At 35.7% G+C, this 26,554-nt stretch overlaps 1 protein-coding gene, 1 long non-coding RNA gene and 1 pseudogene across 3 annotated transcripts; 1 reads left to right on the forward strand and 2 right to left on the reverse strand.

Moving 5' to 3' along the window:
- Window positions 1-5,331: 5,331 nt before the first annotated feature.
- Window positions 5,332-23,969, forward strand: LOC129568377 (myosin-G heavy chain). 2 transcript variants are annotated; one of them, XM_055446172.1, is made up of 3 exons: window positions 5,332-5,516; window positions 11,398-13,394; window positions 21,900-23,969. In XM_055446172.1, exons 2-3 carry the CDS (start codon window positions 12,211-12,213, stop codon window positions 22,198-22,200), a joined length of 1,485 nt encoding a protein of 494 aa, XP_055302147.1. In that variant the 5' UTR covers window positions 5,332-5,516; window positions 11,398-12,210; the 3' UTR covers window positions 22,201-23,969. The 2 variants fall into 2 exon arrangements, with proteins under 2 accessions (XP_055302147.1, XP_055302146.1); XM_055446171.1 differs by lacking the exon at window positions 5,332-5,516 and adding an exon at window positions 10,569-11,286.
- LOC129568399 (uncharacterized) lies at window positions 5,527-6,546 on the reverse strand. The gene is made up of 3 exons (XR_008687947.1): window positions 6,069-6,546; window positions 5,864-5,986; window positions 5,527-5,797 (listed from the first exon to the last, which is right to left on the reverse strand). It is a non-coding gene; the product is annotated as an uncharacterized LOC129568399 (long non-coding RNA).
- Window positions 23,970-24,117: 148 nt separating the features above from the next.
- LOC129568438 (uncharacterized) lies at window positions 24,118-26,550 on the reverse strand (annotated as a pseudogene).
- Between the last annotated feature and the right edge of the window lie 4 nt (window positions 26,551-26,554).

Below are 26,554 nucleotides of genomic sequence, written 5' to 3' on the forward strand. Positions count from 1 at the left end.
TTACCCTCTGACTCACCTACCATTCATGCCAATCCAATTTGGGCGGATAATGGATAGTAAAAATCAGTTCTTCAAAGTTGTTGTAAGCCTCCCCTACCCTATCATTCGACCAAAAACAAAATACCTTTTTAAAAACCTTCACTTTTTTTTAAAAAATCGTCCCCTTTACCATTTATTACAGTATAAAAAAAACGGTCCCAAGTGATTTCGGTTTCTAAACACTGGTTTCTTTGTTTTGTTCGTCTGTTCCATTTATGAATAATTGCTTTGATTTTGGTCATACACATGATTTGATATTTTCAGCTCTGAAATTGTTTTGTTCAAAAAACAGAACGCATTTTATTGTTCACATTTAGTCGGCATTTCATGATGGAAAACAACCCAACTGGTTTCATCAAGCATGTTTTTTCAAGAAACATCGGCCGGCTACTCAAACATTTATCGATGGATTTCCCAAGCTTATTGATATAGAAGAAAATCAATGCGACGAAATTGCCTTGGTATTCAGACTCTATATCTTTCTTGATCTTGCTTTCTTAGCGCACAAAGTCGACAACGACGGTCACACGAATGAAAAATGAAACAGGCTAGGGAATTTTCCATATATATCGCGCATACAAACGAAAAGGTTAAAGTCAACAGTCATCGGGCCCTTTTTTAGTGAGATGTCGCATTCTGATCTTCGTTTTCACGAGCCGGTTCACAATGCTAAAATTAACCATGATCAGTTTTCATGATTTATTTCAATGTGCTATACTTTTGTCCTCCTACTGCTGTTGCTGTACCGTAAATCTTTGCACAGAAAAATATGCCAAATATACACGTATAAAAAACTAAAAAAAAAGGAGACCGCGTATTAGCATCGTGAGCAAGTCACAGGAAAAAAACATTTATTTACCTTCGATCCGTCTCGTTGTATGTCTTTGATTTCTTCTCTTCTTTCGGCTTACATCTAATTTACAATTCAAAACAAAAGATCGTGGCAACCGTGAAAAGTTATATTAACTTATATATTCAAGTATTTTACAATATTATGCGCGACTGGAAATGCTAAAGAGATGATAACGACACACCGCGAAATGTTTCCTGTCGATGTCTTCCATAAAAACCGTTTTTGTTTGTTTAGAAAAAATCGCGCACATTTTCTAGTGAAATAAAATGATTAAATGGCACGTGTTAAGAGAAATTTTTTTTTTCTTGTCTTCTCTCCTGTTCAATAAAGAATTAAAATCCGAAGATGTATTCAACTATGGGCATGATGTTTTTTTCTGTTTCTCCTGGTCTTCGCAAGACGTTTGACTAAGGCGAACAAGCGTGTAAAAGTATTTTATGGCTCAGAGGTTTTTTTTCGTTATGCCTCAAAATGTCCGTTGGAAAAAAGTTGGACCATTTCACTTCTACTTAGAGATCAAACCGACACAGAATGCCAGCCAATGAATGAATGAATGGAGAAATCAACAACAAAACGTGCTGTCTGAAATTAGAAAAAAGAATGATTGCAAGTGATACCATTTCTTCCATCGACAAATTGCTATTCCAGTTATTTGAAATAGAGTTCCAAAATATTTCTTAGGTATACATTGCTTGAGCTGACCCGTCTTCAGATCTTTCATTGCTTTGTTTTTGTTTCGTTGCGCTGAATTCAAATGGGTGTTGATGCTCATGTGAGAATCGGTTACATTAATGTTCGTGTGTGGTGTTTTCGAACAAGAGTCACTGTCGCGGTTTCTTTGCTTTCCACACAGATCCGCAGTCTATCCACTTATCCTATGGCTTTGAGCATTTTGTAACAGATCTGATTGGAAGCAAAACAAGAAATAGAAAAAAAAAATCTGTATCGAAGATTCGATTTCAAGCAAACGAGTATTTATAAAAAATAAAAGTAAAGTTTAGATCAAGACAAACAAGAAAGTTTTTTCTTGTGAACTGTTCAACTAAGGAATGATCGATAGCTCGTCTGGCAGCGGCACTAACTGTTTCGCCGACTCAGACTAAAGTATCATCGATATAAATTACTCTAATTACCGCTATTCTCGATGTGAAATCAAGTGAAATTAGTTCGACCATTGCAGCAGGTAGACTAGAGCGCGAATTAAATGGTGAACATTATCTCATTTGCATAGTGCGACTAGCAATTATTACGAACAATTTCATTCACTCGCAATATCAAATTGAATTAATGTATTTGGTCATTTGGAAAATGCAAATGTCATTGGACATATGATTGAGTTTGAGTCGTCTCGATGCAATGCAGCAAACAGTATATGAATTTACAAAAATGAAATGCGACAGCTTAGCTTTGATTATGATGAAGATATAATGATACAACGATGTTGAATGGATACACGCAAACTGAAAAAATCGTATCATCTCGCGACATAAAAACGATTTGTGTCATGTCTAATACATACAAACAGGTATTCTGTTCATTAATAATTGAATAAGTCAAAACGTTCAGCACAAAATGATCTCGTTTAATTTACATTTTCATTCAAAAGGTTGACACTTTTTCTTTTGCGTTTCACTGCTTCATCGGCTATGGCAATTACATTTGAAACTGATCGCAATCGGCTTCATTGATTAAATTGTATATGCTAAGTTGAAACTGAAACCGTTTTCTTTTCAATCGGTGTACGCCGTTCGCTAGTCAATTACCTCGCGTTGGGCCAATTTTCAATTGTTCACAAATATATTTTCGAATTATTTTCAATTTATGGATAGGCATATGGTAGTAAGTGAATGAGTGTGCGGCGCACAAACACCATACTTCACACCGCAATAAACGTGCAACCGAGAAATAAGAAAATGAGTTGTGATGGAAGTAGCACCAAACATAGCGTGAAATCAGTAAAATTTTTACGGTCAAGTCTCAAGTGCAATTCCATTAAAAATGTTTTGAGAATGTGACGCGAAAATACTAGGAGCCGCGTGCGCGTATTCATCATTTTCATACAGTTCGTGAAAAGAAAATTCGTTAAATTATCTCAATCGACGTTGAAACGGAATTAAAGGGAGCACGAACTCACAAAAGGGAATGAACGTCACAAATGGAAGAAAATATTCCAATGTCGATGACGATGATGATGGCGGCGGCGTAGATGGAGGTGAGCCGTGAATCGCATTGCACTTGCTAGTATTTGCATTATGTCAAACCGGTAGAGAGAAATTGTGTTTCCGGCGGTTAGCGAAAGCGAATTTGCCCAAGTTTAGACATCTACTTACAACGAATACTCAATCGCTCATTCGCTCATTCGCTCATAACGATTTCATTGGATTGCAATTGCATTGAATGCATTTCTCCGTTTGATTATGGATCGCGCAAGAAATACCGAAAGAAACTGGGAAGAAATGCTATAGACAGTGAACAATCATTCAAAATATCTGCATTTTTACTTGTACAATGTACATATATCTCAACTTCTCACTCTTTTCTTGTAGCAAATACACGAGATACAGTTATCCACATTGAGGTTTGCGAATTTCGGTACGAAAGCAGACAGCATAGCATAGCAAATTTGCATAAGCACTTCGTTAACGGAGGTCTTTAGCGGCTATGGCACATGTAGCACCAAATCATGGAACAGAGCTTAGCAAACCAACAAAACAATAACAAGCAAAACTCAGCAATAAAAATTTCACTTTAACATATAAATTTTTTTATCATTAATACGTGCTCGCGCCCGAACGATGTGTGTGTGTGTGTGGCTGTGCCCCTTTCTCCACAGTTCGATGTGCATATGAACCAGCGGTCGCTTTTTTTCCATTCAATTTCAGTTTTCTTTTTCGAATAAAAAAATTGTACATTTCTGCGGTTTCTCGTCGTACAACTGCCAATGAAAATATCGAAAAAATGAAGTGAAGAGAAAAAAATTACTTGAACAAAATATGCGCAGCAAAGTAAGAAGAAGAGAGCGAACAACAGGAGAAAGGAAGAAAAAAACGCGCGAAAAGTACCAATAACAAAGTTGAAAAGAGCATGTGAATCGACATCAAGCCGAAAAAGCTATTTACATGCATTCCCAATTTCTCAGCGTTGCAGCTTATCATTACCACAATGTTAAATGGGTGTAATGAATAAACTCAAGTAAACTTTAAGTTGAATGAACACGTTCGAACTCTGATCACAGGTGAAAAAAGTAAGTCTGTTGAAAAAAAAATTAAACAGCTCCTGCGGTGCCAACTATATCCAACGTTCATCAACATGACAACAATTTTTTTTGGATGGATATAGTGTTAGCAGATGAATAAACAACACACACGCGCACTTTGCACCGAATGCAGTTTGCCGAAATACATGCATAATTCATAAAAACTGCAGAAAAAAATGAACAAAAGCACGAAGAAAACTCCCTCAAAGTGTTTGATGTTGTTTGTGCGAACGTTATAAATACAATCATGCTCAAACATACGTTTTCCGATGGCTCAGCATTTCAGCATTTCGTATCTGCGGATATATCCGAGCATATCGACGACGCAAGTCACTGTATAAGTGGCGTGTGTTGATGTGCACAGCTACATCGACTACACACAAACACTGCGCTCTCTGTTTGTGTGTAAAACTCTCTGTTTGTGTGCAGTCGATGTAGCTGTGCACATCAACGCACGCCACTTATACAGTGACTTGCGTCGTCGATATGCTCAGATATATCCACAGATACGAAATGCTGAGATGCTGAGCCATCGGAAAACGTATGTTTGATCATGCTTAATCAATTTCATCTTCTCAACAAACAATGTAATACGCATATGGGACAAAAGATAAGGATCCAAAAAAATTCACAAAATAAATCCTCTATCAGCAGCAGGGCAATGAAAAAAGATTGATGTGAATATACGATTAATAATGTTGACTTGAAAAGGCGCTACTTTTCAATGCAATTTAATGCCACTGAGCTATTTTCATTTGAAAGAAGCCATAAATGCATTTCGCCATGAATCGGACTTAATTGATCAACGAAAAAGAATGATCATTGCTCAAACTAACACCAGATAACGTGCACTATACTTGCGCCGCATCGGCGAAAAGATATTATTTTATCACAATTCGCTACTATCATCGTGAGATGTGATACGCAGCATCCAGTCAACCAAAATCTAAGCGTATACATGAGCATCGAGCAACGTGTGCTGTGTATGTTCCGAACCACAAGTGTTTTTTATCTTTCTCTATCTTGCTCTCGCCATCCCTTCCGCCTTGCCTTTCTCACTCTGTCTCTCTTTTTGTCTTGGTTTTGCTTTCAGCAAACCGTTCGCATTATCACTGCGCCAAGCCACCAAATGAATGAAAGCGTGCGATTTTGTTATAGCTGCCGATGAATAAACCATCACATTGACTTCGGCTGGCTGCAGCTCCGACCGTCAGTCTATCTTTGTTAAGCGTGATAATCAGTTGTGTACGCGCCGTGCTGCTGCCTATTTCGTATTTCAATTTAAGTGTGGAAGACGATTTTATCTACATCGATTGAATCTGTTTTCGAATTGTGACAATCAGTGGATACAAAAACCCAATCGACATTGTATGTAAACGATTGCTATTTTTCTGTTTACTCATTCTCGTTTGTTTCATTGTCAATACTCGAATTGTATTTCAAGTGCTTATTGCTTTTAAATTTGTGTGTAAGATGTTTCTGGTGCTTTATTTGTCATGAATATTTTTTGAACATTTAAATTTTATCTGTTCCATGCTAATTGATTTACATGAATTCTACCGTTTTTTTTAATATTTCCCGTGCATGAAGTATGTTCGTATAAACCAATGACCCCTTTTAAACGGAATCGATCGACTGTTCGGTCAGTGCTGTGTGATATACTTGGAATTATTTTTCACAAACAGAAAAATTAGAAATCTTATTGTGATACTTACTTTTCGAAATGGAAGACTCCAAATTTAGCACCATTGGTGTCATGCAGCATGTGTATTAGATTTTGAGTGCAACTCATGCCTCGCATCTCGAAAATTTTATCATTTGTCATAGATTGAATTGTGCTAAACGATTTAACATGTATTTGGTTCATACTAGTTGCTAATTGTGACTGAACATCAATATTTAATTAGAACGAAATCCTACATGAATTGGAAGTGCCATTGTGTAAAGCAGCTGATTCCAGTTATCTGCTTATTGGTCGATGACTGGTGGCTTTTTATTCGATACGACCAAAATATAAATTCAATAACCAGTCATCTCGGGATTGTTCAGATGTTAATCATTGAATGGAGGAAGTTTTTATAGTCTACCCTTGAACGGTTTGGTGAATATTCTTTTAAAATATGACAATTAGGCGGATGACTGGAAATTAGCGAGATTTCAATTTAACATAAACATATGATGCGATTTGTTATTTTTATTTGTGAATTATTTTGCGCGCGAGTTTCTGTGTGTTTAACTCTGCCTTTCAAAACAAATTCAATCACGTACAAACTACGTAATTCCGAATGTCACATCATTATTAGTGGTCAATCGAGAGACGATATATTGACAGAAACTGTCTCCCGGCCGACGATTGCAAAACAAAGATCGCCAACAATGTGGATTTGGATTACGTGCACTCTTTTACGCGATTACACTTTTATTAGCGCATGACTGTAAATAGTACCTACATTTTACCACACATATACTATATTCACGCAGAGTGAAAAGTCCGAACGTGTTCACTTGCAGTCATTTTGAATACAATCGAAATGCGAATGCAATACTGAAACATGTACATTGTACAATATAATACACATCAATTACTAAATTGGTGCTGGTGTTTTCTGAAATGGTTACTTTTATTTTCATTCACCGTCAATATCTTCGTTGGCGTCATTGTTGTTGTTTGTTTTCGGTTTAGCCAAATACGGTCAATGTTTGATTGCACGTCGCCAGTTTTTTTTGCTCGCGAACGACAATTGCAACGATAACAGCCACATTCGGCGCGTTTAATTAAGTGTTTTTCCGATTATTGACACATTTCACATCCCTCACGCTTGATTACGAGCGTCGCTCGCCAATTTCTACTTCGAATTACCCACACTCCACATAATAAAAAGCTATCCATATTTGATTATTGGAACCTAAATAATGAAACACACTATTCCATTGTGCGACGAAGTCTTTCGATTTTCGCTCACTATTCCCTTCGTTTTGGATCTTTCTTCTATTTTTTTAAACGAAGTCGAGCTGCAATAAGCCAACACAATCATGATAGTTACTTGGAAAATTGCGCAAATTTCCTGGCACTGCTTCAATTGCTGTTTCAATGCCCGAGATACAAAACGATGATTGCCTAATGTGTTTGTTTGAAAACCTTTAAAGATAAGTACACTTGAGCAAATAAAGAAGATTAATTAAAGATTTAAACAGTTGATTTACGCCAATGGATATTTCACAATTGTGGAGTATATTTTGGAAATCTTATTTATGAGGAACGTCATTGCCAAATCAAAGTAAGATAATGCGATTGCATGTATTCTACGGTTTCATTGCGAAAATGGTGGTTTTCTGATTCATCAAACCATTCAAATATTCAAATCCAACCGAACGCAATACGTGATAGTTGCCTCACAATCGTTTAATTATTCAATTTCTTTGGGCGCGCATCATTTGATAAATCCGCATCACTTTGAATATATTTTCACGCACACTGGATCAGTTCGTAAATAAAACGATGAAATGATGGCTAACTGAACATATCAAATATGCAAAATAAGTAATCTGATGCCTTTCCATCATATAATGCGCATTAGCAATTTTATTTTTCATTCCCATTGGATTTTTGACCACTTTTTCCCCGTCTGCTGCTGACATTTACGCAAAATTTATGTTTGCTTTGATTGCTTTGTTTTTGTATCGATTTGTTATCGTCTTTCGCTATTTTTGGGCGTGTGTAAATTTTTCGCATGTTTTTCTTCCTCTGCGTTGCGCGTGTTATCACAGACCTTCAGATTTTAGTAATCAACTGAATGGAATAAAGATTTGTCAGAGTGTCTACTTCTTTATTATTCGAAAGAATAAAACCATAAAACAATATTACTCCATGGTTTGGATTGGACTTTTTGACCGTAAATGATGGATGTTGATATATTCAAATTAATTTAATTGACCTGCTTATGGTAAATGTTCATGTGAGAGACGAAATTTATACAAATCGAAAAATAACGAAGAGAGATGTGGACAATATTTCCAAATGGAATGTACAATTGTACATGCTTCAGCTCTATCAAATTATTGACTTGAAAATTCAGTCGAGTGAAGTAGAGACTTGGTGTCTGTTGTGGCCGAAAAGATTCAAGTATTTTCCAAATGGATCGTGAAGAATTTCAGATAAACTGCAGACGGCAGCTAAACGAAAAAAAGGCGACAGCAACAGCAACAGCAACAACAAAAACGACAAAACAAATACACGCCGATTGATGAGAAGAATGTAGAAAAAAACACATGAGAGAAGCCGTTGCACACTGGGAAGAAGAAAAGGCAGCTCGGTAACAAAGAAAATTATGGTGATTTTGTTCTCATTTTTCGGAACAGTGGTTTAACATGAATGCCATCGAGCGTGTGTGCGGATGTAACTTCAACTTGTGATATTTGCTACTGCCGTTTTTCATGGTTTCTCTTCGGTTGACTCTTCTTCACTTCAAGATATTCGCTGTCGTGTTTGCTGTTGATTGTTGTGCTGCACTTGGTTGGCGGTTATTGTTTCGAGACTCGCAGGTTGTTGTTCTTTTTTACTTGAACATTTCTCGTTCGCCGTCAGATTTTTCGTTCGATATACGATTTGACGTGTGTGATTGCCATAAGTTATTGTTACGTATGTTTAGTTTTTTTTTCCTCTGTGCATCGTAAAGATAAAACCACATATAATTCACGTTCAAGAGACCAGCAAGAGAGGAAAGAAGGGCCGAAAATCTTCAACGGTTTGCATGCGTCTCTTCTTTATGTGTATTTGGGTGTGGGTTTTTAGCACACTGAAAAAAATGGTGAGATATGAAAACCGACACACACACACACATACACATACAAACAAGCCGCTCGCAATTGAATTGTTTTGTCTTGAGCGTTGATCGAAAGTGCACTGAATTCAATTAGAGGAACTCAAGAGAAGTAGTTAAATGTGCCAGATTCGAGTATGTATTCACTCGTGGTATTTTTCTTCATTTTGTTTCGTTTGTTGTGGCTTTTGTTACAATCGCCCGATCTGTTTCTTCTTTTGATTATTCGTTCACTTATTTTCGTATTATTTGTTTAGTTTTGTCTCTCCGCATTTACTCTCACATTTGTTGGTTTATTGTCGAAACGAGTTCACATACATATTTAGAGCAATATTTTCTGGCATCGTAACTTTGGGTGCAGTGATCTGTGATTTCACATGCTCGCCGCAATGAGTGCCTCGCGTTTGACGTGCCGCATTGAGATATTTTTGGCCGGTGAACCAAAAAAATCATCACAAAAAGAACTGTTTAATAATTATTATAATATAATGAACATGAAGAATTTGGAAGACTAAGACGTGTAAAGAACTTGGCTCTGCATTCATGTACGATAACTTTTATAAAATCCGATGGTCAGTCGGCAACTTCATACTCGAGCTTTATGTAGTCAACATTCACCAAAGCTGCGGTTTGCCATTATTTTTTTTACGTTGTAGTACATGTGAACGCTGAGTTTTTCTTCGTTGTCATGTAAGTGCTTAATTAATCTGCCGGCTAATGAGTTTGTTTGTCTGAGCCTCTTTTTCTCTATCTTAAGTTTGCCAGTGCAAAATGTAGATCATTCTAAGCGTGAGAATTTGTAAATCTAAAAGCAGTATAGCACCATCAATGAACGAGCGCGCTCTTTGCACAATCGAGCTGCGGGTCATTTTCAAATGGAAGTCTATGCGGAGACGGTGTAAAGTCACATAGTCGGATCAAATGTTTGCTCTAATTTTTTGTCAGCACGAAGCAAATGAATTGCAGCGGCGTATACTGACATTGGGAATCAACCGTTATTCAATAACTAGGCAATGGTTTCCGATCAAAAAAAAAAAACTTTTATGAAATCTCAATAGAATTGTCACCACTTGATCTGTGAATAATTTGATTTGAAAAAAACAAAACAAAACCAAACTAAATATTCGAAAGTTAAATTCCATTTCATGCGGAAATTCAGATTGATGTCAAAATGGCACATTGAAGACGATTAACGGCAGCGTGTGTTTCTTCATGGTCCGTGATTTATTTTCTCGATTTTGTTACTTCCTTATTGATTCGTTGTCATTTCAATGGAAATAAAAATGAAAAGAGCAGCGAAACCAAGGAACGAAATTATGTCAGTCGACAATGATCATTCCATCAGGTTTTCGAATGCTGCTGTAGTGACGATAAGCAGCACAACATCTTCAATAAACGCTTCCCTATTGAACCAAATGCCACACAGAATGAAGCGAACGTGTACGCTTTCCACAAAATTGATTAAAAATGCGTAAAAAATGTGCGTGCACACGACGCAAAAGGAAGTGAAATATACTTGTGATATGAAAAAACGAACGAAAAAATATATGTATAAAAGGAAATAAGACGAGAGTGGAGAAGTGTATCTGAAAAAGTCTTCGTCGGATTTGTGACAAACCATTGATGACTTTTTCCTTCTCATTATGGAAATATCGTTTCGATTGCATTCCGTCGGTAGTTCCGAGTATGGAAAAATGCATTTTTTCACTTTTCCATACAACGTTTATGTCTGTAACATGTAACTGATTAATAATAATGATTATTTATCATTTACTTGGGTCGCCTCATTTGATCAAGAGCTCAAAATATGTGCGGTGAGAGTGATTCCGCGATTTCTTCAATAAATAATAAATTGCCTACAACTTTTTAATGCGATAATGTTTAAAAGGTTTACTTATTCGCTTGTATCGCTGAGAACCGCGTCAATTCGTAACGTGCGGCCGGGTGTTGTTGTTACTCTGCGCCACTGTTGTTTTCGGATCGATCTATACGTATGTATGTATGTATCGGTGCTTAGTAGTGGCCAATACATTGGATATGTGAATATGTTGTGAGTGTAGAGCAGACCTGTTCTTCTCTTCATTGCGAGTTAACGAACACGGCACACTTGCCATATTCGTCTGTTTTGCGCCAGTGATCTGTCTTTTTCCTTCGATGCATGCAATTGATTGTTTCGATTCCGTTGCCATTACCAAAACACTCGTTCAAGCTTGTGCACGGTATACACGAATTACAACGAAGTAGCAAAAAGTAATACTTATCGCTATAATCGATAACAATAATTCGTACGTTGATTCGACCGGACGACTAAACGCGATGTAGGAAGACTTTTAAAATCAATATTTTGTCCATGTTATTTTAATTACTATGAATAAAATAATTCGCTTAAGTAACACTTGCCTTTAATATTCCGTTGTCTTTCATTTCAGATAAACTGATAATCATGGTAATTACCTCACCTTGAGATGAACGCGCTCTGAATGAAGATATCATTGATAACGAATCGACCAATACTTATTTCAAATACAAAGTCTGATCCATTTCAATCGGCTGCAAATCGAAAATAAAAATCAAAGAAAAGATACAAAAATAACATATCCAATTTATCATTAATCTCGAGTGTGAGTACGCAACAAACGGGTAAAGCGACTACAAAAAAGACAAAAAGAAAACAGAAACATATTTACGAGAGTCGTGTGCGTAGCTCCCCAGTGTAGCGATTGTGAACGTGAGATCGAAAGCGAAGACAATAAAAAACATTCGTGTATATCGTGTTGAGAAGGTGAACAAGAAAACTCCGGCGAAAGAAATGATTGAAGGTGCACCGAAGATTGCATTTTAATAGCGAACAACATCAGCATCACCGACGTCGCTGATTCTCACATCGAACGCAATTAACTATTATCTTATTGACGCGATTTGAAGTTTTTGATAAATACATACACATACAAAAAAGAAAAAGTCAATTTGCCACAGACACTTTGCCCGTCGCATCGAGACGAAAGTGGTTTGCTGTCGAGGCACGAATCGTGAGTGTGAGTGTGAGCTGAAAAAATTAACATGTAAATTGTTGAAAAGAAAAAAAAACATTCGTGAATGAAGAGAAATTAAAGCAAGAAGAGAAAAAATACATATATAAAAAGGAAAAGTGCATCTTTGGTAATATTTATTGGTAAGCGCAAAGGAAGTGAGTGTATCAAAAGAAAAGTTGTTGGAAACTGCAGAAGTCAAAGGGAGATATCATGGACAAAATCAAAGTGAAAATCGAAAATATGGAGATATCAAACGCAGACAATACTTTGAAGCCGGCTCTAAGTTCGACAAAATCGATCGACGAGGGTTTTGAAAGTGATCCTGATCGTGAGCTATCAAATGCGGAATCAGATTCAAATCATTTGCAGTCGGCTTTGGTGGTGGCTCAATCACAGACGTTTGATGTTCTCCAAACAACTGATCGTGATGGTGTGCAACACACACAAATAACTCGTCGACCGTTACACACCGACTTTCCAGGTCATAAACCATTCGAAAGCGGTACAGTTTTGAGCGCAAGCGAAAACCTACGCCGTAACCAAGAATTGGAAAAGAATCGCATCGTTTATACTAATCCAAAAGTATCAATTCCACGTGCTGGAGCCGCCAATCAACGTATTATTATGACAACAAATGGTTCGATACAATCAACACAATTGGCACATTTGACACCAAACCATTTACAATACAATGCATCACCAATTGACAATAATACGACAATCGTCGATCAACATAATCACCGACACCGTTTAGCGGGCAAATCACTTGAGCTTGGCAATTCCCGTTTAGCGAAATCGACCGAACTGATGTTACGTAGTGGAAATACTGGACGTGAGCGTATGAACTTCCCAAATACAATGAACGATAATCTATCACAAGTGGCACTCATAAATGGCAAATTGATTTGTGTTAATATGCCCGTTACACAAATCATTCCAGCGGCATCGATACCATCCGCATCAGCCTCCTCATTTGCGAATGCATCGCATAATCACATTATTCATAACTCTAAGCGACATTTTTCGAATAGCAGCAATAGTAATACCGCGGGAACTGGCAATCAAGCGACAAAAATTAACAATCATCATCATCAAAAGTACATTAGCAATGGTCGCAATAGCAATAGCAACGGCAGCAGCAGCAACAACAACAACAACAACACCAATAGCTGTGTCGTCGCAAATGACGCGAATTCAATCGCCCAACAAGTGAATAATGCGATTATACAAAATGCGAATAGCAGCATTCATACGTTTTATCCGGCCGAGGGAAATATTAGTTTGATACACTCACAGTATGGCCTCAAATATAAATCAACACATTTGAACAGAATACAAGAGCAACCAGCACCGATTTCACTTTGGTCACAGTCACTGGCACGCCAGCCAAGAAGGTAAATTATTTTATTCTCCCTATTTATTCACATTTTCTATTTCCACGAATCATTAATCAATTCAAAAAATGAAAATTTCTGTTATCAACATTTTTACATGCCTTGCTTATATGCACTGAATGCATTTTCTAAATGATTATCATCGTTTGCGCATTTTATTTCGAATTTGTCATTACTTGTTAGATTTTTGCAAATGCATTAATCAAGCTCTAAAGTGAATGGGAGTGAGCAGCCAAGCCGAACTACACAATTGACCAGCAAAAATAGAAATCATTTAACTATAGGTCAAAATAAATTCAAAATATGTACATATGTATACAAATTCCGAATTTTCGCTGACACTAGACAGTAATGATCAGTGCCATAAGCAACTCTACTGCGCATTTGCATCTCACAATGACACTCTCACATATTTATGTTTAGATAGTGAGTCAATAGTTTAGATTTTTGTTTCGTTATTCAAACTTTATCCGATGAATATGCAAAATGGATGAGATGAGCTCATTTCGACTTTGGCAATGTTACAATGATATATTGAATGTTATTCTGCAGAGTATACCGCTCGATGAATTTATCATAGACTAACTAAAATTAGCATATAACAAGGGATATTCATTTGTGGCAACACTGCAAACGTATGCATTGTCAGAATTGCCATATTAATATAAGTTTATTTCCATAGCCTGCACGTTTTATACGAGGGTCAACTTAACGCATTATTTAAACAGCTACACTTACAAGATGGCCATATCATACAATAAATCGCTTGTGTGCGTTGTGTTGTATCCAAATCATATTTTTTTCCAAAATGAGAGGTTAGGCGTTAAAATTTGGGCGTCCATCGTGGTGTATGCTAGAAAACTAAGAGATGAAACGAAGAACTTCCAACGCTTTAAACTTAAAATAGTTTCAACGCAAACAATCCAAATATATACAAATGTTCATACTGGACTGAGTTAGAACCGATAAACTCATCGGTCGGTATGCTTAGTTATTTTATCGATCCGAAACCAGTAATGAATCTGCATGTGGACGTGACAGCTTATTATTATTTAGAAACCGAGAGATTTCAAGTATTGAAATTTTGCATATTTTTCACGATGTGAACACGCCAACAATCACAAATTAACAATTCCCAAGTGCTAATCCACAAAAAATGTAGTTTAGCCAATAAATTAATGGATGTAGTTGTTGATTAATCTCCTTTCTATCAGATGGTCTTTGTACCCGAAAAAATCGATACTGCTATCAAAATATTGAATTTTAACCGGGTAGATTGATAAACAGGTTTGTTTGCTTTTCCATGGAAACCAACACTATTTTAATCTTTTAAAAAAGTGTTCCTGTCGGATTTGACACGTACTATACTACATATAGGTGTCCTTAAACGCCTGTTTATTCAACTTTGCAAGTGTCACGACATCAGATTCCATCTGGGCGTTTTAATACATTGTTGTGTAATTCGCAACGAAACCAATTATTCAGCTGTTGACTCCGAACATATGGCCAGCAAAAATACACTGCAGCTCGAAATCATAAATTCAATAATCGTTTTGATTCGTTATCCATCCGCTTCTTTCAATAATAACATTGTTCGAAGCAAAAAGAGAAACAGATGAACAGAGTGTTATGAACAGTGTTATCTGTTCATATAATTGACATTTAAAAGTATAATTTTTCAGCAGTTTTCTATAAATTTGGGTTGTTTTGCTCGCTCTCGAGACAACCAACGATGGGATAATCGAAAAAGAGGAGGAGAAGAAGAAAAACACAAAGTTTGTGATAGCAGATTACGAAATCGGAATAACCATCGCATTCGAATATGTATGTGTGAACGGCTCTCGCATGGATTATAAGACCAGATCACTTTTCGAGGCCATCCGCCTTAGCGAGCACACTTTTGTGTTTTTACTTACAACAGTCACCTGAATATATGAGAAGCGGTTCAAAAAAATACGACCTAACCAAATTTGATGATACTTTTGTGAGATGGCATCGTTCAAACGAATGACTCGACTTTGCCCACTTACTTACTCTTGTGATGCTCTATATGATATTCAGTATGCTCAAGATAAAATTACAATAGCTGAGACCGAAGAAATGCCGCCGCCGATGTTTTGCACGTATACGATTTCGAGCAGATAGTTTACGCGATTCCTATGAATGAAATGAATCGAACCCATTCAAAGCATATGATATGGAAAGGTGTATAAATGTAATAATGATGTCAAGAAAAACATCACAAAAGACAAGAGCTAGGGAAACCAAAACCGAAAGAGTGTCGGTGACAAAAATTCAGTCAAATAAACGTATTGATGATATTATAACATGGTTGCTTTAACAAACTATTCATTTAACTCAAGTTGAATACACTGTTGCGTCGGATTCCAGCGAGCGTGAAGCCCTTTTTTCGATATAAGATTCGGAATGTAAGCGTAAGTAAATAAATGATACAAAACCAAGAAAATGGTTCAGCAACTATGTATGCATTTCAGTTGAATGTGTTATATGTGTTCACGGAGTGTGTTTGCCTGAAAAAAAGGCCAGAAAACCAAAATGTGAAATTTATTGCGATCGCCAACACTTGCGCAGAGAATGAAACTGAATATGATTGAATAATGGCATAAAAATACCGTCTGAAAATGAATGGCACTTATCGAAGATTCATTACGAATGACGGTGAATTATAGCCGTTTTTTCTCTTTCGCATAGTGATTCATTGTAGATTATTTCATATATATTTTTTGATCAGTGTTTGATTGACGATGTTTTTCGCTTGCGTATTTTTATTTTTTTTTTCTGGTCGTCTACATTTTAATCATGTCTTGATGTTACGATTTCGTAATTTTATCAGCGTTTTTATAGGGTTTCAGCGGATGCATCGGCTACGCTACTATTCCAAAATAATAAGAAAGAAACTCTACGACTGTCTATTTGGTGAATGCAATAAAACAATACACATATCGCTTTCGTTTGTCGCAAAAAGAAAAATTACTAGCTTGAAGACGGCGATTGAGTGAAAGAGAAATGTAAAATTCAAGCCAAGCAAAGACATATATATATATAATTATTATTCATCTTTATTAACATTTATAATGGGATTTTCTTGTTCAACGTCAGGCTTCAGCAACTTATTTTCACCAAAGCTGAGGTCTTTACTTCAACGCATCGATTCAACAAATATATATATATTCCTTATTATTTTTCCGTACACAACGTGCCAAGGGAAAGTATAGAAATTGGTCCCCAAAACTTTTTTCGCAAAATTAGCTTAGATCATCATAAAAACTCATGAAACGCGTAGAAAACCACTTTTTGAGACACTTTTCCGTTCGTGTGCCGTCGTTGTCGTCGTTGGTGTTTGTTAACACGATAACTCAAAAAATAATTGAGATAATCCAAATCTGAAAGTCCCAAAAGATTTGTATCCAATAAAATTAGTTTAAATTCGGAGATGAGCCATTTTCGATTTGACCCTGGGGTACTTGCCCTAAGAAAAATCTCAAAAAATTGACACTTTTGTATGAGAGGTATTCGTAAACCGATCCTTATTGGCTTTAAACTTTCTGATGTTTCATTTTTTGGAGAAAAAATAAGATTCTGAAAGTTTCATGTTGATCGCATTTGCAGAAGTTTGATTTTTTGTCCTCAATTTTTGTCGAAATTTTCTTGGAAAAAATTGAGGGCCAAAAACCAAACTTCTGCAAATGCGATCAACATGAAACTTTCAGAATCTTATTTTTTCTCCAAAAAACGAAACCTCAGAAAGTTTAAAGCCAATAAGAATTGGTTTACGGCTACCTCTCATACGATAATTTGTTGGAGTTTTAGTTAAAGTGACCGATTTTTCACTTTATTTTTATTATTATATTTTCACTGCCTTTATTTCAAGAAAATTCACAAAAAATAACCAAAAGTACATACGGACAACGCAGGCCAACGGTACGAAAAAGTTCGGGATTACCAATGTAATTCTTTTTATTTAATATAAGCTTCAATTTAGAGGATTCGCTGTGAATAAATGTCTTATGGATTAATGAACAAATTTGGGCATGTGATAATAATAGAATTATGAAAGTAAAGCAAACCATTCCGTCAATAATTATGAATTTAGCCTGCAGGTAGCATCATTTGGGCCAAAATATTGATAAAACAATGCAAAACTGAATGGTCGTTTTGGTACAACTTGACGTTCTATAATATTTGATTGCTCTACATGTATCATCTACCTCAAATTTTTGATCGTTTCCACTCGAATGTAAATCTCATTTTCATGTTTACCTTTAATTTTGTTTTTGTTTTTCAATTTGATTCAATTTAAATTAACACCGTATTTCGAATATATTTTATGGGTACTTTAATTGCCATACTAATCTTAAATGCTGTTGCGACTGATAATAAATTTCATTCCATATTCGTCGTCTGACGAGTGAAATGGAGAAAATGATATATGTATTTGCCACCAGAAAAAGCGACATCCGAGTCATCTCATTAGGCGGTATATTCAAGTCTTGGACACAGTAATTAAATGCCATGTTTTGTGACACACATTTCAATAAATCAACGGTGGAATACTAGCTGATTCTGGTGATCGCAATTTTCCATTTATGTACTTGATGTGTAAAGTGTACACACCAAACCGTTGTTGTCTATGATGGCATGCACCATCCATCATCGTGTGCCGTCCATCAAGTGAGTGCCATAAGTATATTTGTATGTTATTCATACGTATATGCTTGGGACTTTTATCGCCTTACCTATTCACATTCGTGGTGCAAATGACCAAAGAAAACATAGTAATAAAACTGAACCAAGTCACATAAAAATGAAACAAATGTTTATGGAATGATTCATTAGTTCAGTCTAGCTGATAATAGTTTGCTGTTGACCGCATTCCCGACGATTTTTTTCCACTATGGACATTGTCTTTGCTTGGCGGTTATGTTTTTTATGTTCATTTGTAGAGCGCGCGCAGCTTCGTCAATTTATGAATGAAATTCTCTTTTCAATATCTTTCTCTTTCTTTTTCCTATATATATCGCGGCATTTGTTGAGAAGCCGGCGTCGACTCGCCGAACATAAATGGCGATGTGACTTTGCCCATTCTGGCATTCGTGTCCAATGTGCGAAGGAGAGAAAGGAAATAAATGTTGAATAAACATATTTGGTGTAATATTACCAGTTGAAACTAGTTGGTTGCTCATTTCTTGTGAACAAATTTGCTCCTCAAACGCTCCAAGATTACTCTCACGTTTTGAATGAAATCCCAAAACACACAATCGCAATTTGAATGAATTTCCGCACACAATCTGACCCAATCATTTGCATTGAAATTCGAATACAATTTTGAATATCAGTTCAATATGATGAACAATAACATTGAATGAGTCACGATATAGTTCACCCTGAAGAAGTATTTGATTCTGTGCCGTTCGCAGGAAATCGAAATAAAAACCAGTTGTAAAAATTAAACCACGAAATGAATTTCGCATTCAAAATGATTACATATTGCAATATTTTTTTTCTGCGTGAAAAAGTATTTTATGTGTTTATAATCGCGTCAAATAGCCGGGGGCATGGTACACTTCAGATAAAAAATGGAGCGGATATATTTAATAATTTGGTTGGAGGTTTTGATATAGTTGGTGGGAATAGACTTTACTCTCAAATTGAAATGTATTAATGGCTCGGGTAATTAAAAAATATTCACTTTTTACATCCACAAAAATACATCTTTTTGCCATTTGGTCTATTGAGCTCAAATTTGCTTAAGATAATGCAAAACATATACCGAAAAAAGAGCAATTTCCGAAGGCAACTATTTGCATGTAAATTATGCACAGAGCAGATAGAAAATGAGAAAGTTCAAATTTGATGAATTTTTTCGGAATATATGAACAAGTGTGGGATTTCTCATCATTAGCAATTGATAATATTACATATTGAGTGATATTTTTCACAACATTTTTCGTAATGAACTCAAATTCACCTGGAAATATAGCAAAAAATATGTATTTCACCCAAATTCACATTTCCGCCAGTTTTTTTTTCTCTCTCTCTTTTCTCAAATGACCCAAAAGTGAACTAAATCAAAAATTGATTATTTTATATTGATTCAGCATCGCAAAAATCGTTTGAGAAGAAGGGAAAAATGGAATTAAAATTGAAAATACACTTTGAACGATACGTGCAAAGCATAAAAATTGATTTTCCCATCTGCATCGTATCGTCGGTTTTAAATACAAAGTAAAGCCAATGTCTTTTCTTTCATTTGACTTATAATTCAAGGAGTTGTTTCTATTTTTTTTAACGAAAAGTTTTCCTATTGTAATGTTCGGAATGCCACATGTAAAAAATGGAAAACGAACAAACAAAAGAACATACAAATGAATTGGAAAGGAATGATAACAACAAATGTGAGATGTACTTACTATATTATATGTATACAAAAACTGTTCGAATCAGTTTCACTTGCACTCGAAACACATCCATCAAAGTGCACAAATCGAGCAAGTGAATAAGAGCTCTGGCTTGATTTGGTGAGGTAAAAGGTAAATATGGCAAACAAAAATGTAATGTTTTATCTGATGGAAAGAGTGTAGCATCGGTAGTTGTGGCATGCAAAAAGATTCCGGTACATTTCCCAACCCACGACTTTTCGATATTCCAGCGTGAAATGCGTTGCAATAATAAAATCGATCGAAATGCCAAGTTATGCTGTGCATTGTTACACCACTGATAATCAATGAGTTTTTGTGGTTTGAATCGGAACGTTCGTACAGTTTTCATTTCGTTGATTTATCAAATGTGAAAATGCAAACACTTATTACACAGGAAGATATTGAAAAAATGGATCATAAATATGCGTGAAACGATAAACGGAAAGGAAAACTTTAGAAAACTGCATTCATTAGAGAGTTTTTCAAAAATAACTGCATCCTATGCAACGCATCATATGCAATAATACGTGATGCTTTCAATCATAAATATGGCAGAAAGCATTTGAGTTCCCCTCTTCTTCTTTTTTCTTGTTATTGTTTCTGTTATTATTACAGTCTTGTAATTTTTCGAAAGCAATGAGAAGTGTTACGATGCGCTGTGCTGCCGTTATATTTATTTCATCTAATTCATCAAATTGTTTGCATTGAATCGCGCACACATATCTTGCCTAAATCATAGCACACATAATTCACTGGAATACAATTGACTCGACATTCATAATATAGGCTTTTCACTGCGATTCTCTCGCTGAATATTTCATTTGTTGTTTCTTTTCATGGGCTAATTAAATGCATATGAATACGATTTGAGCTGCCATATTGCATTTATTTTACGTTCCCGACTAATGAAGCACATTGGTATGCAATTGTTTTTGATGTTCCAATTTTAATTTCAGACTCTCAAGTCACATGGACATTATATGCCAAACTACTCAAAATTGGCACACACACACACACACACACAATGCAAATTATAAAACAAAGTTGAAAATGAAAACGATTTTGCTATGCTCTCCCTGCTTCGTACTCAACAAACGTCGGTTCGCAATTATTCAATGTATATTCGCTCACCTTTTTATAAGTTCAACGTGATACGCTTAATAGTATCGATTTGGATGCTTCTCTAAAAGATCTGTTGTTGTGTTGTGATGGTCATCCAAAACATGTGTGCCCATATACTGCTTTACAATAAATACATTGTTCAAATTATTAAAAAGTAATTTGATGCCAATGTTCATGGATATTCCGATGGTCATTAAAACTTATACTATTGCCTTATTCATTTGGACTTGAATGAAATTGAAAACATAGCAGCAGCAGCAGCAGCAGCAACAACAACAACAACAACAACAACAACAACAACAACAAGAAATCATCTGCAAAACTCCCTGGCATTTTTTCTTTTTGTTAAGTGCAAATTGACCAATCAATCAATTAGGTTTATTATGCGAAAGATACAATCAACCTGTAAACTATTTGCCCGATGACAAAAACCAGCTATATGTTTCGTTTCTGTTAGCAAAAACTTCAGACCGTGTCAAATGGGCTGTTGTTTTCAAATGTATTTCAAGAATTTACGGCATTTCAATTGTTGCATATATTTTATTGAAAGCGAATCGCTCGCGTTTTTCCTTTCTACATCGAACTAAAGATTGAAACAGACGATGAAATTGAAAATTAAATATACTTTTTGTGTGAGATAGATGTTTCCTAACACTCTGAATGAGTACAGAAGACTTGAAAAGCATCACGGTACGGTCACTGATATTGATCGAACTCACTTGATTTTGGGATCGTAAATTAACCTTTCTTATTCAAACAAATTCAAACAACAGACAAGACGTTAAAGTTTGATAAAATTAGCCTATCAAGTAATTCAGCAACTTAATCAAATCGATTAAATAAGGGTTTCGTTGATTGAGTTATAATTTTAAGGTCTAGTCACTTATTTCGTAATATCGTCGATTGAAAATTAATTTGTGTTTTCCCTTTTTCGTTGTTGCAGGTTGTTGTCGACGTCATCATCATCATCAAATGAACCGCAGACGGTAATTGCTCATCATTCTATGGCCGTAAAGCCACCAAGTGGCCTCTCGCAGAAACTCAAAGAATTGGCTTCATCAGCTGGACTTCTGTCACTTTCGTCTGGATCATCATCACCGTCTCCCCCTACATCGTTATCCAGTACGAATGCCAAAAACAAAATGCCATTAAAACCTGTGATCAAAACCAAAGGTTCACCAGTTTCCATTGATTATCCGAAAAAAGTTACGTTTAGCGATTTTGCAACTGTCCAGGTTGTCTGATCGCCAACACACATGCAACATTACCTGAGAGAGAAACAGACATGCACAAACAGCTGAATAATCAAACTATCGAATGCGAACTGAAAATACAGACAGAGAAATACAAAAATGCGCTCCCAAAAACATTATCGTACAAATTGCCTAGTAAATTATACGTTGGCGCTGTTTTATAGCTGCTATTTGTTGTCGGTTACTTTAATTGGCTAAAGAGCACAGAAATAGAGAAAAAATCAATTTTGTGTTTGGATTCTGCGTCTTTCCTTTAGCTATCGATATGATGGGTCTCTTTGAGTGTGCAATATCGAAAATTGGTCAAAGCACTTTCACATCCACGACCACGGCGAATGTATCGAATTAAAAGCCGTCAAACTTGTCGGAGTGCATGCGTTGATCGCTTATCGTTTGAAACACCTAACAATTAAATTGTCATATAAAAAATAGCCATGCTCAAATCATATGCTGTCCAATCGACAATACCCACCTCGAACGAAACCATAATGGATAATTCACGGCTTTCGTAGAATGCTCAAGCTGTTATTTCCATGGTCAATGAACGTTTCGTTGACACTTTTCGAGCGCACATCGATACCGATGGAAAGCACGTTTGTAGAAAAGGTGTTAATAGGTTGGTCAAGTGTTTCTTTGATCCGAAAATCACCTCAATACTTTCAATACTACTGAATTATTGATCTGGTCAGCAACGCTTTTTCAGCATGTTGAATTAATAGCTGTTATTTTTCCTTTCTTCTCACATCTCTCGCAGCTACTGCACCACGCGAGAAACTTCATCGTATTGCTTTTTTTGTTGATCTTATTGTTTTGTTTGCGTTTTGAACAATTGGTTTCACATCGGAATCGTGAATGGCAGCGCATGACCATTTTCTCACCTGAGATCATAATTAAATTAATCGGCAAAAGAATCCAAATCCATTTTTTTTGGCTTTGTGGCAGAGTATAGAAAAAATTGAGAGTTTGATCTAGAAAGTTTTATTTTCTTAAATCAATTAAAACTTTCTTTTCACTTGCTATATATCTTGCTTCATTCACAGTTTTCCACGTGTATGCGAAATTATTTTTCCAAATTATTTTCAGTTCAAACTGCAACTTTATTTCAAATTAATGTTTCATACAGAAAAATATGCCTCATAGAAGTTTTGAGGTTGTATGGCGTTCCATCGGTGAATTTAAATGAAAGATGTTCTAACTGGAGCTTACCTTAAAAGTATCCGTTGATTTTTGTACGAAAATCGATGAGGATAAATTCTCTTCTTCAAAAATGAAACGTCCAACGTATTTGTTTTTGTATAATTAATAGAAACGAGAGACACCAAAACTACTATACATATTTTTTATTTGTTTTTGTTTTTGATAAACTCGTTCACATGCACACTTAATTGAATAAAATACACAAACTGCAACAAAATGCCCCTAATTAAAGAGAGATTGTTTTGAATTTATTGTCTTTATAAATTCAAAATCAATTTGACATTGTTTTTTATTTATTTCTTCTTCATGTCTTGTTTACGGCTGATTTTTGTAAATTTTGTTGTTATTGTAAAAGAAACAGATGTGACTAGGAAATGAAATTGACTGGAGTTTAGATATGCGTTGAATTAAGTAATTAAGATGTAAATTGATTTTCTCGTAGTGATTTTGTAACACAATTTATGCAAACGCATGGAAAGAAGGGCATATTAAATCGATTATTTAAGAGAAGATTGTAAAAAAGTATCAAATTACAAGTTTAAAATAAAATCAAATGTATCAAATTTCTCGTGCTAATTTAATCAATTGTTTCCTATAGCTGCTTTGATATTTCTTTTATTTAAATTTGTTACGTTTATTTTTATGGTCAATTCAAATTTGCAGACAATAAAAGTGAGCATGGGAATTTTTTCACTATTGATGAAATACTAAATAAGAAGTCACGCGTCACAACATTTTTTCATACGCCAACACTGATAGCAAATAGAAATGGATTCAACAAATGAATAATGGTGAGTTTCTGTCGTTGTTAGTGATCATATAAAGCTAATATACGGTTACTATGCTCACGCTCAGTCGTTTGCGTAGTTCAATTAAATGTGCAATTCGTGTGAAAAACACAAAACTCAAAAACAATTGTGTGTAACAGCGACATTGACCCATTCTTCCTCTTTTCTTTTTTGATAATTAATTTAGCGTTTGACATATTACATGACATCGTGATCATAACGCTATTTTTGCTAAATTTTACAAATGTTTCGTACTCTCCTCATCATAAATATTGAGACATCAAATCTACCAATGATCACCTGTTAAAATCAGATGACATTTTCACAAAAATTTTAGTATCTGATGACCTTTTTCGTCTAGTGTTACAACACAATATTAGATCGATTTTTTAGTACTTTGGCCAATACTTGACCAAAAGAAAAATGGTAGGAAATGTGCTATTTTTTGCTTTACAAACAAATTTGGATTTCGATGAATTTGTTAATTAACCTTGATGAATGAGATACGATGCAAAAAACTCACAACCAAAAGAAACTTCATCGAACTAGTTAATAATTAATTATATGTGGTCACTGGTCAGGGCTCGGCAACACCAGCGTGAATCGAAAAAATATATTTCAGTGGCCGCACCGAAAAAAAACTGGTTATGCTTGGCCGGATAGAAAGAGAAGGTGCGTATCATTTGCACTGACACGAAAACCGGCTTTTTACCGAAATTCGTTTAATTAATTGGCTGGAATGAAAACGCTTTTCCCTCTTTTGAAAGAGTAAATCGCTAAATGAAAGTAAAACACAAACGCAATCGGTGCCGGAAACAAATCCAATACTGCACTGCATACATGGGGAAATGCTGCGTTCAATTCGGAATTTTTATTTACGCCTACATTTTTCTAGCTTCATTTCGAAAATAAAGACCAGAAAACTTACAATACACCCAAAGAAAAGAATGTAAAATGCTGATTGAAGGTGGAAAATTGAAATGGGAGCATGATGTTCGCTGCTTGACTTCTGGTGACGAGCCTGAATCAATTTATAATACAATTACAATATATGCGATTTTATGTCCAGCCAACGATCAATAATGCCACAGTCTTGCGACTGTGAGAGTATCCAATTTATGCGCCCTTTATACGGTGAACCATAAGTAAGGGCGTAGACATTTATAAATGGAACTGGGCATTCTGTCATTTGCGCAAATGTATCGTATAAACGGCCTTTACTCACCATATAACGCAGTTTGTGCTCCTTATGAGCGTATGCATATGATGTATCTTTTTCAAGCACACGCTTGAATATTTCGAGTGGGTTATCGACGGAGTCTATTCGTCCCAAGAGATTTTGATATTCTTTCGAATTAATTAGAAACTCATTCATCAAGTCGGCGTATTTTTGTAGGGTGAGTATGTGATAATTCGATACCTCTAGCTGCTGCAATGTTTTTATATCTGGCAATCGCGGTTTTACCATCAAGTAACTCGTCAAATTGCTATTATACCAATTGGTTATAACAGCCGAATACGTAATCCAAAGTCCGAGCATTATCTTTGCCAACTTGGTTTTAGGTGAACGCATATACGGTTGATTCACATTCCACCCAAAGAGCCGCAAAAATGCATGGCTGAATGAATGTGATTCATACGAACCACGTCGTTTGTTATAATGAAGATGAAAAAAGAGCGCGTAAATGGGCAGCGCAATTAGTATAAGTATCCAAACTGGTGATTCAAACGTATCGAAAATGTTATCCAGATTTAATGAGATTCCCGTTCGTGGCACAAGTATGCACAAATCTTCGCGTCCAAGCGACACAGTCGGCTCGATAATGTTTTGAAAGTGTTGCATTCGAAAGAATCTTGCATTAAAACTTACGTCTACCGTTTCGTTTTCCAACAGAGCGAAAATTCCCGTTGATCTATTGGGAAAAAATTCACCCAAATTGGCACCATCCTTTGGTTCAATTAGTTTCATTGTGGCGTTCATTCTTTTTATTACCATGCCACCGAAACCTCCATCAATACCCTTCATAATGGGTTTTTTATCGATATAAGTAATTTTCGCACGCTGTTCTTCTTCAAACATGCCCACTTTCAGTTGATGACCGTTGAGATTGATTGTTTTATCATAAAATATGCGTTCCGGATTAGTTTCATTCAGGTTAAATGGTATCAAGAACTGTTTGCCAAATGGTGAATATGTAAAAACGTTTAACTCGTCTGTCCAAAATACAATGATTACATTCAATACTTGTCGTTCCCAGAATTCATTGAATATTCGATTCAATTCGTCACCGAATGAATGTAAAGTGACTCTTTCAGTGAATACTATTGCGTAGTTTGTGTATTCCTTGTTTTTCATCTTT

The sequence above is a fragment of the Sitodiplosis mosellana genome, unplaced genomic scaffold, assembly GCF_009176505.1.
Source record: "Sitodiplosis mosellana isolate CC-2019 unplaced genomic scaffold, AAFC_SMos_1.0 Smas_scaffold_18, whole genome shotgun sequence".
Lineage (NCBI taxonomy): Eukaryota > Metazoa > Arthropoda > Insecta > Diptera > Cecidomyiidae > Sitodiplosis > Sitodiplosis mosellana.